Genomic DNA, 11,224 nt, shown 5'->3' with positions numbered 1-11,224 from the left:
GTAATCCTAGTGTTTTCATATTATTAATAGGTCCAACGACTATACTGAAAATTCCTCTCTAAATAGTTGTTCTTGGTTAAAAAAACTATTTACCAAATGAGTTCAGTTCAGTTTCTTTTATTTGATTTTCAATGTTGAAAATTGAACTTTATTGCTCTTTGATTAAATCATTTTGGTATCAATTTGTTTTAAGAAATTTCATTAAAACGTTATATTGAACTTGACAGGTCAATTTAGTTCCATTCATGTAAATTTCAATGATTCAATTCAATTTAATTAATTTAAATTTCGATAATTTAAGTCGCATAATTAAATCAATTTTCGACTCCAAACCAATGAACTAAAAACAAGTAATTTTTGGCATTAAAAAAAAAAAAAAAGTAATTTTGAGGGTATTACAAAACCCCTCCCGGGGTCCTTATAATTTTATTTGATGAACCAAAACTAAACCCAAACAGTAGCGCTATTAAGCTAATGGCGGAGCCCGGCCAAATGCACATATATCCCCAACAAATCCAAATGCCACCCACCTTCATACCCATACCCGCCTCCCAACCCGCGCACCTGCCCTCCATGAAGCGCCGCCGCGACGACGATTTTCCGCCGATGCAAATCGGGCCGGAACCCCTGGACCCAGCCCCAAAGCGCCGGGCCAAGGCCCAAGACGTCATCTTCAGAGTCGTGGTCCCGTCCAGACAGATCGGCAAGGTCATCGGCAAAGAAGGCTGCCGAATCCAGAAGATTCGTGAAGACTCCAAGGCCACCATCAAAATCGCCGACGCCATAGCTGTATCATCTAACTCTCTCACCTTTCTTATTTCAATTCAAACTATTTTCTCTGTTTTTGTGATCGAATTTTTTTTTTTTTCCTTCTCCTGGCAGAGGCACGAGGAGCGTGTGATTATAATAAGCTCAAAGGATGGTGATGAAGATACTACTGATGCCGAGAATGCGCTGCAGCAAATAGCTGGCTTAATTCTTAAGGTGATGAGCTATCTCAGTTTTGGTTTCTAAGTTGGTAAAATGAGTTGCCTCATAGTAATTTTCGAACATTAAAGCTGAATGATTTTATACTACAGAAAGCTGCAAACAACCTGCTATTGCATATGATGGTTCAAATCATTAGTTAGAGGTTGTCATGCTTTTGTGACAAGTACTAAGTGCTAGAATATGTGTGCCATTTGTTTCTGAAGTTCTCTAAATGATTGGAGTGTTTTTGAGTCTGTGAATGCTTCGATGAGATGACTGATACTTGAATGGATATTGTTAATAGGATGATGAGAATAGTGCTGATGCGGCAAAAGTTGGTGCGGGACATGTGGCTGCGAATACGATAAGACTTTTGATTGCTGGTTCCCAAGCAGGTTCTTTAATTGGGATGTCTGGTCAGAATATTGAGAAACTGAGGAACTCCTCTGGGGCCACAATCACAATCCTTGCTCCAAGCCAGTTGCCTTTGTGTGCTTCTGCCCATGAATCCGATCGAGTGATACAGGTCAGTTAGTATCTTGAAAGTTGAAACTAGAAGGGCGATGGGTCTATGTCCTCTTTGTAATTTCATACAGTTGGTACTATTAATGACTTGGCTTACTATATCTTGCAGAACCTGTAGTTCGGTTCTGTTTCAAATATTCTGTTAGCTATTAGACTTGCTGATAATTGACTTTCTTGTCAAATTCAGATATCAGGTGATGTCCCTGCTGTTCAGAAAGGTCTGGAGGAGATTGGTTGTCAACTAAGGTTTTACGTTGAATTCGTTTTTTGTCCCAAACTGTTCTTGATCATGTTTAGTTTTGGCGACTCAATGTTGTTTTTCCTTTCTTTTCTTAGAGAAAACCCGCCTCGGCAAGTGATTTGTATCAGTCCCGCCTATAACTATACAGCAATTAGGCCACCTCAAGTTCAACCATACATGGACCCAACTTCAGGTTATTCAGTCTTATCCATATAAGAAAAAATTAATATTACGAATGCCACATTTTGCGGCTCTATCAAGTTTTAATTTTGTCTTATAACCACATCATCTTTAGGACAACCAATCTTGCAGCTGAATATATAACTTTCGAGATGTTGATATCGGAAACAATGGTTGGTGGGTTGATTGGTAGATGCGGCTCCAACATTTCAAGGATCAGAAATGAGTCTGGTGCAATGATCAAGGTGGCCTGATTCTTTAAGCTTTATTAATCGTAGTCTGCGGTTTAACTCCTAGTTAGATCTTGCCACAACTATATGCCATTATTTGCATCTGAACCTCTCAATCTTCTGGTTTTCCTATGAATGTTTTGGGTTTTCTTCCGAATACTGAGGGTTTATGTTTTGTAGGTTTATGGTGGGAAAGGTGAACAAAAGCATAGGCAAATTCAGTTTTGTGGTAATCCTCAGCAGGTATATCTATCTTTTGCTGTGTTCATTTGTCAATTTAAGCCTTGAAAAAAAAAAAAAAAAAAACACACACGCACACAATTGGTAGTGATATAGACATTCAAGGCTAGTTTTGCGACAGTTTCAGTACATAGTTACATTCTAAAGTGTAACTGTTCAATGAGCATCTCAATTGATGCACCTCATTTTTCAGTTTAAGTTTGGCCAACTTAACTAAATACTACTCTAGCGAGCCCAGTTATTAAGTGACCACGCAAGTAATGCTTTCTATTCTAGCAAGTAGGAAATGGTTTAATAGATTGCATATACTTGAAATTTTTTAAAGAACAACCTCAAAATGGAATGTTGAATTTATAAAATAGAATAGGAAGCCACCCTTCCCATTAAAATGTTGAATTTTAGTTACCACTAAAATGGTAACGTGAAAGTTTGTTGGAGCATGGTTTTCTCAACATCCCTAAATTGCTAAGGAACTCGAATAGGTAGTCTGTTGGAGCTGCTCTGAGTTGTTTTGATGAGAGTCCTTGCGTTTTAGTTTGGTGCTTTTTTAGTTGATCGGCATACTAGAGTATATGAATAGATAATATTCGTAGTTTTGTCCATTAACCTTTTACATATCAATGGAACTCGAGAAGTTGAACAATATTTTGAAATTTACTAGAACTACATTACAAAGCACAGCTATTTATTGAAATAAAACCGGTATCTTAAAATAACATATTGCATATTCTCGAAACAAGCATATTGTGCTTAATTTCCTTTTATAATTTATGAATCTTTTGGACATTAAGGTTCTCATTTTCATGAGATCTTTGTTTGGTTACCAGGTGGCATTGGCAAAGCAGCGGGTTGATGAGTACATCTACTCCCAGTTGATACAACAAGCTGGTGCTCAACAGACAGCGTAATCTTCCTGCATTAATGCTGTCCGACTTGGTTTGTTATTAGTCCTGGCATGTAACATGATTTAAGAAGAGTAATCTCAGTTTTTTATCCTCACAAGTTGATTTTCCAAAAGCAAGTATCTTACAACATGTGTACTTGTAGAACTAACAACTATAAGTGGGACCATTTAACTACAAACCGTAGATGCTTTAAGTGTATCACATATGCTGTTAAATATTTAACAGAGGGTACAATATTGGAAAAGCTTTTTCTGGGATAGTTTTTATAGCCATCGTACCAAATTTTTCTCTTGCTCTTTTGATTTGCAAGTCATTCATTACTATTTGATTTACTTAATGGAGCAAGTTTGTGCGGTATCATTGTTAAAAGTATAATTAGCATAGGATAAAGCTTCACCTTCTTTTTTCCATTTTGTTTTGTTTTTGTGTGCGCAATATATTCCTCAATTCTTGTCCCACTTTTAAGCTAATTAGATGTTCTAACCGCAGGTAACAGTAAAGGTGAAGCGGAGTATTCGGATTTTGTACCACCGTTTCGACATTCAGCACCAAAGAAAATTCAGACCACTTTAACTGTTGACTTTAGTGCTTCATTAGTGTATTTATAAATGTGAGCATTGCAGTTGATGTGCCGGAGTCTTTTAAAATTTGGCTATATACTGCAATTGTTTGTAATGGTTGTTGTGTTTGGACTTTGGAAGATAATTGGAGATAGTGAAGGTTTACATGCACGATCCAGAGAATTATCTGCAACTTCATAAGGCTTTTGAGATAGTTTTCGTGTACGGATTTGTTTATGACTTCAAAAGAATTTGGTCATTTGATGTGTGAGTTTTGAAATCTAACCTTGATTTGGAAGTCAGGTTGTATAATAGAGCAATTTTACTTCCTTGGTAAATTGGCTCGGGGCAGTTTACCAATAGAGATATTATTGTTAAGATGACATCAGAGATATCAAAAATCTGCAGTTAAGATATTAACAATATATCCCTGATTTTAATTGAAGTTTTGATATATTTTAAGTTTCTAATATTTTTCGAAAATTTCTGAGCACTCATTTGAGATCAACTTCAGGCTCCGGTCACTGTTATTTTTATGAGTGCTGTAGGGATATGAGGTATGAGTTATTTAGGTACCACCTTTAGGCATCAACAAAATTTGTAATATTCCTTGAAAATAATAAATTGAGGGTGTGGCTATTGCCATAGACTTCAAATTTATTTCGCTCTTGGGAAAATCCGGTATGGTGGCTCCGATAATATGTGGGTGCTACGGTGATTTTCTAGAAGACATCAGTGGTGGATTTGTAATCTTAAATTAGGAACATATAAATGAGTGATTTTGCTACGAACTCTTTTGACAGACGGTGACTGTTTTCATCCCCTGTGCTTCACTACAGAGGGTGGAGGTTAAATGGATACTGAATGTTTGCTTCAGAACATGATAAGAGCAGTAGTGCGACGTGGTTATGGCTGTGTTTGGCCGCAAATGGATTGCCTGTTACCTCTAAACTTTAATGTGATGATTGTTGAGGTTAGGCGATTATGTGATGTGGATGGCGGTGACAAAGACTCAGGGAAAGCTTTAGCCTATGCTTAGTGCTTCCTAAATGGACTCTCTCCCAAATTGTTTACTATTTTTTTTTTTTAAATTACATAGTTTCCTATGAAGTAACCTAACATGGATTAGTAATGCGCTTAATCGTTTAAGAATAAGTAAAGTTCAGTATCTTCCCGAATAAAATACGTAGATATTTAAACGCATCACCTATGTTTTTCATCTTCTCTCCTTACTAGAAATGTTTTCTCTCTTATAGCTATCACAGGCGCACAGCACATGAATTATTCCATTAATCTCATCCATAAGCACCCCCTCATTCGTATGGTCTTTGAAAAAGTTAAATATGTTCATTGGGCTTAGCTATTACTAATTTACAGATAACTGTTTATGTGATCATGGTGCCCATCTACCGTGGGCTGGCCTTGGGCCAAAGTCGACTTTATGAAGGGTTTTTTTCGGTCATTTTCTCTCCTTAATGGTTACAGATGAGATTGGTAGAATTATGGTCCCACAGATTTTCCAATAAAATTAAAGATATATAGCATTTCCAATTTAACAAAAATTCATATTAATAAGAAATAAGAATCCAATGAATTCACATCGGTAAACTTTATAAAATAAATCATGTTACAACTTTGGTTTTGCTAATAGAGTCTTACCAGCCACAAATTGCATGTTATCTTATCAATTACTCCTTTATAATTACCATTATTGTGAAATTCTCATTTATTCACAATAAATTAGACAACAAAGATTCCATTAAAGATTGAATATGTTGGATATGTTTTAATTGATAACCCCCTCACCAACTTGCCTATCTTGGCTTTAACCCTTTGTATATATACCAGGTGGTGTCAAGGAAAGTAAACCATCTTAGATCCATTGTTTTCATTTTATTTGGTGAGGTCTATCCATGGCTAGAAAGAAAGTGAGAATGGCCTACATCACCAACAATTCAGCAAGGAAAACTACATTCAAGAAAAGGAAAAAGGGTATGATGAAGAAGTTGAGCGAATTGAGCACTCTCTGTGGAGTTGATGCATGTGCTGTTATTTACAGCCCATTTGATTCTCAACCTGAGGTTTGGCCTTCTCCATCTAGAGTCAAAAATGTTCTTGAGAAATTCAAGAACATGCCTATGATAGAGAAGAGCCAAAAGATGTTGAACCAAGAAAGCTTTCTGAGGGGGATGATATCTAAAACGAATGAGCAATTGAAGAAACTAAGAAAGCAAAATCATGAGAAGGAATTGAGACATACCATGTTCCAAAGTCTCACTACAGGAATTCCCCAATTCCAGAATCTGAATCTGATAGATATGGGTGATCTTGAGCAGCTTATCAACCAGAAATTGGATGAGATTGATAGCAGAATAGAGAATCTCGGTGAGGAGGTGATCGAAAATGAAACCAAAATGTCCAAGTTGCACAATAATGCATGCGATGGAATCCATGGCATGTGAACATGGTGAACCCAAACCACACCAAAATATGGGATGTGATGCAGATGAAGTTCTCCCATTTGAGGATCCTCATCATAATGATGTTGTCCCCTAAGAAATTAATGTGGTGTTAGTTTCCTTCTTGGTGATTTCTCTTTAGATCACAGTGTCATTTCTAGCTCTTACTTGAGTTTATGTAATAAATCATTAATAAAAGTATTAAATAGAACATTGAAAATTTCTTCATCTTCAATCTTATGATTGATATTCAAATAAAAATTTTCTTTAAACATTGAAGGATTCAAAACACACACACACACGGATTAAATTTTTAGGTTACTACCCTAAACTTTACACCAAAAATCATGTCAGTCCCTAATGTTTGAATTTCATCAGCAACACCCATATGCTTATAAATTTGATCACTCCGTCAATTCCGTCAATTTTGACCGTTAAGTGCTGAAGTAGCTCAAATATAACCCACAATTTTTAAGACGTTGTGATGACTTGAAATGACAATTTGGATCCGGTTGACAAACGTGGTGGTTGGGTTTGGCTTTATTTTGAGATCCAGTTGTCAATATTCAACCCCAAGTCATCACGTCATAAAAACAGGTGACTCCTACTTGAGCCACTCAGTACTTAACGGTCAAAATTGATGGATTGGACTAGACTGATCAAATTGGTAAGCATAAGGGTGTCACTGATGAAATTAAAACATTAGGGACTGACATGATTTTCTGTGTAAAGTTCAAGGTTAAAAATTTAATTTGGTCATTTTAAGGAATCGCTTATTAGAACAACTTTTCGGTCACATATTGTGATCTTAACCGTTCAGTTTTAGGTACCTATGAGTAGATCATTTCTGCAAATTTTCAGTCAAATTGAGGATCGTTTTAAGGTACCAAACTAGATCAAATCACCAGACAAGCTAAATCTGTCAAATCTGAATCGTTCAAGTTCCTAATTGTAAATCACGATTATGAACTGTAATACCCAAGATTTTCGAGTTATTTTTTTTAGTATTCTATGTGCTAGTGCATGTGCCCACTTCAGTAAAAGGAGAACACTTACTCCATTAGTCCTCCTCATAATTTTCTCTTCAGTGGAGAAAAAAAAAAACATATAAGCTTTATAGCAGACTATGGAAGCTTAAGCTTAAGCTTTTTTTTTTTTTTTTTTTTTTTTTTTTTGAACAAACCCAAATAGGGCGATTATCATTCATCGAAAGCCAGAAAGGGCCATTACATATCCTCCCTCTACCGTCAAGGGGTAGATAAAGAGTTTGTGGTAGTAGCACAGTGATACATAGATTAGGTCCAATCATTTGACGGTTCCATGCTCCGAAAGGAAACCTATAGACTATTAACTACTACATAGTAAATAGGCCGAGTAAACTAGACTCGATGACGCTCACTAAAAAACTAGAAGCATAGCTCCCTAACAAAGTAAGGAATTATTGTAATCAAAATGACTAAATTAAATAAGAGGGCCTAGATCAACACCCAACCCAAAACTAGCAGCCCAACAGCCCAAGAGAAGACCCGACTCAGGCCCAACAAGAATGGCCCAACCCGAGCCCAAAGACAATTTCCAGCCACACTAGTCGTCCACCGCCGCTACCTCGCGCCAGACTTCGCCGCCTCAATCCAACGCCGAACCGCACCACCGATCCAAAGCCAGACCTCGCCGCCTCAAGTTCCCACCGAACTCCCCACCTCGCCCACGTCGAAGCCCAATTGAGTCGCCGCTTCAAATCCAGCCTCCCAAGATTCCGATCCAGCACCTCGCCATCATGTCGCCGATCCTAGAGGTGCCCGACGAAGCTGACCCGCGCCTCACCGCCGCCCACCGTGCTCTAGATTTCGTCCGGTGCTCATCGTCAGACCGCAAGCCAAAGCCACATCCCACAAGATTTTCAGGAAAATAGTGATCGAACTCCCGTCCGGCAGCAACCCATTAACGACGAGGCAGACCGACGCCGACCATGAGCGTCGCCGGGCGAGGAGGAAGTCGCAAACCCTAGACCCAAGCCGTCCGAGTTTTTTGGAGGTCTCGAGTTTTTTGAAGTTTTTTGGAAGCTTAAGCTTTACTGAGTGCTGAACCTTAAAAAAAAAAAAACAATGTTTCTTTCCTTAGACCTCAGAATCCTTTGAGCTATTGTTATTAATGGGTGTTTTTACTACTCATGGTTTTTGAAGGGACTAACAGTTCCCGCCTTCATCCTTCAGTATTCGAGGTAATGTTTCTATTATAGCGGCATCTTTTGCATGTCGATTCAAAAATTTGGAACTCAAATATTTTAGTATTTGAGTTGCATTGCTTCTCTAATTAGTCTTTTTTTTTTTTTTTTTTTTTCTCTCAGACTGTGGAGGGGCTGCTATTATAGCAAGAATCTCACCATGCATTTTAGTTTTTAAACTCTACCCACGAAGTGTATGATAAAAGTCCCTAATTAGCTTAAGCTAAGTAGTAGGGAGTTTCTTAGGATCTGTGTTTGGTTTGAGACTTAATGGGTTATCTTTGTTTTAGATAAGCAAAAGGAGGGGATCAATTTGGAGCAAGCTACTAAGCCCCATGATACTACAAAAACCACCTGATAAACTTCAGGTAGGCGAAAATCGGTTTCAAGCTACTGGGTTTTTGTTTCACTTAAAAGGAAATTTGATAAAATGGTTTGTTAAACTCAACCAACAGCCTTCTTTGTTTTGAATGCATTGATTACTCACTTGGTACTGCATGTTTTATCTTTTTTGATACCGAGAAAAGAGAGACTGTTTTGTTTAAGATCCTTGATGGTAGTGCTTGTCTTGCTTTTTTGTCCAATGAAATTTTTGCATGCTATGTTTTCAGATTTCAAACTTACATGCAATAACTTCATTGCTTCTTTGAGCTTGAAAATCAAAAGCTAGTAATATTTGGTTTAAGAAAATAGAAGTGGTGAGTATGTAACTTGGATGATGATTGTGAAAGCTCAGGCACAATGACCCGTGAGCTTTGAATTATTATGGGAACAATGACCCAAATTCCCTGGGGAAGCCCCTTGTGAGGGTGTAAATGCGATGAGTTATTATTGCAAGATCAATACAAACAGACAAGGATCACAATCACAAAGTCTATAGATACAAAAACATGCTTACGTGAACTATGTAGAGAAGAATAGTACTAACCTTGAGTGTTCATGTTGATCAAGTTGTCGATGGCTAAGGTCTTCTGCTCTTCACTAAGATTGAGTTCCTCTCTATGGGTCAAGATTCTGTATTCTCGGTGATAGTGAAAGCAGGGTGTGATGACCTGGATTTTCTGTTATTTAATTTTAGTAGTTAATAATGGACCAATTGTACGAATATTTGGTATTGTGCTTTATTCGTAAGTTGTATGTGAGGTGGAATGGTTTTCGTATGTATAAATATTCGAATTTCACAGTTTAGGGGGTCGTGTGAAGTTTGACTTTTTATATCTTGGGATTCTCCGAAAACTTCCTTCACGAAAGTTGTAGAGCGCGTTAATACGAGTTCGTGGACATGTGGAACGCGAGAATCGGAGTTCGTATGAGAAAGTTACGACTAGCGGAAGAAGTTTCCATTTTAGTATAAATAGAGGAAAATCAGAAATTATTTTCATAATTCCACTTTCCATTTCCGGAAACCATCTTTTCTCTCTCTTTTCTCTCTCGGTCGACTCCTTCAGAATCAAAGTTTTCCGTCTGACCCGACCCGAACCCGGCGACCCGACCCGGCTTTTCCGGCGAACTGCGGCGGTCTCTGGGCGTGAAACTTGGTCAGCAGGTTCGCCTCCTCCGTCTAGTCGTAACTGTGGTGTTCTCTAGCTGCGATATCCACCGTGTACGGTGCAGCAAGGCGGTGCAGATTGAGGTTTTTCGACCCGACCGGAAAACGCAGCTCCGGCGACGGCACGGCTTCAAGTTTCCTTCCTTGGCTTCGTGGGGGTCGTCTGAGTCGATCTATGGTGTTTGTTTGGATCGATTTACGTGGAAATCGGTTCAACTCAGATTGAGCAAAAATCCAAACCTTGTGAGGTAGTTTTCGACCCTTTGTGCTTGTTTTCTGACTTCGAGCTAGTTATGAGAATTTACAAGCATGCTTAGATGAAGCTTTTTGATGTTGGAAGTTTTGTGAAATATTGAGTTTTGGCCGGCGGCGGTGCGCCACTGCCTGTGGCGGCGTTCCGGCTGTGTTCCGGCCATGTATGGGACTGTTTATGGTATTATATGTCTTCTACTCGTCGATACGAGCATTTTGATATATAATACGCATATTTTGGAGTTCGTATGAAATTGTTATGATTTTTACGGTTTCATACCTGTTGATTTATTCGATCCGTGAGGATTCGAGCTTCCGATCGACTTGTGGTATGGTCATATCGATCGTGGACGTATTCCGGAGACTTTGAGAGGTCTCGGATGTGGTTTTCTCTCGATTGGTGCCACTTTGGGGATTTTAGTTTAAAACAGGGGTTTCAGACTTAAATCGTTTGTGAATTGTTACTAAGTGGAAACCGTATGTGATTAGGTACTTGACGAAGTATTTTGGACGGTTGTTTTGTGAATTGGCTGCTTTGTTCTTGGTTGAAGACGCAGCGGGAGTTTCGAGGTGAGTAATCTCACAAGGTTCATTAATGAACGAAATACCTTTATTTTGAGAGTTATTTAGTAACTGCAAACTATAGTTGGTATTAGTAGGCATTCCTGAGCGGATGACTACGTATATATATATTTACGTGAAATATATATGTTTTGGTGGTTTGTGGATTGTGGAAAGCAATAGGCATGAATGATGCGTTTTATTGTTTTGGATTGTGACTTTTGGAAAACAAATGATTTAGAATTTTTGATTTGATTTGTTTTGAAAAGCGTTGAGATTTGTGTAATGATTTTGAGTCCAGCGCGACTGCATAATGATTTGCTCCAAGG

At 38.2% G+C, this 11,224-nt stretch overlaps 2 protein-coding genes across 4 annotated transcripts; both read left to right on the top strand.

Moving 5' to 3' along the window:
- Window positions 1-435: 435 nt before the first annotated feature.
- Window positions 436-4,015, top strand: LOC133715061 (uncharacterized). Of its 3 annotated transcripts, none has more exons than XM_062141375.1 (9): window positions 436-789; window positions 883-984; window positions 1,274-1,495; window positions 1,682-1,740; window positions 1,831-1,928; window positions 2,048-2,160; window positions 2,326-2,388; window positions 3,213-3,289; window positions 3,787-4,015. In XM_062141375.1, exons 1-9 carry the CDS (start codon window positions 475-477, stop codon window positions 3,896-3,898), a joined length of 1,161 nt encoding a protein of 386 aa, XP_061997359.1. In that variant the 5' UTR covers window positions 436-474; the 3' UTR covers window positions 3,899-4,015. The 3 variants fall into 3 exon arrangements, with proteins under 3 accessions (XP_061997359.1, XP_061997361.1, XP_061997360.1); XM_062141377.1 differs by having other exon boundaries at window positions 3,780-4,015; XM_062141376.1 differs by having other exon boundaries at window positions 3,213-3,321; window positions 3,780-4,015.
- A 1,616-nt stretch (window positions 4,016-5,631) lies between these two features.
- On the top strand, window positions 5,632-6,531 carry LOC133718838 (agamous-like MADS-box protein AGL80). Its single transcript, XM_062145713.1, has one exon. It carries the CDS (start codon window positions 5,764-5,766, stop codon window positions 6,310-6,312), a length of 549 nt encoding a protein of 182 aa, XP_062001697.1. The 5' UTR covers window positions 5,632-5,763; the 3' UTR covers window positions 6,313-6,531.
- The last annotated feature ends 4,693 nt before the right edge of the window (window positions 6,532-11,224 follow it).

This window comes from Rosa rugosa, chromosome 6 (genome assembly GCF_958449725.1).
Source record: "Rosa rugosa chromosome 6, drRosRugo1.1, whole genome shotgun sequence".
In the NCBI taxonomy this organism is placed as follows: Eukaryota; Viridiplantae; Streptophyta; class Magnoliopsida; order Rosales; family Rosaceae; genus Rosa; species Rosa rugosa.
This window is presented reverse-complemented; position numbering and strand designations above follow the sequence as displayed.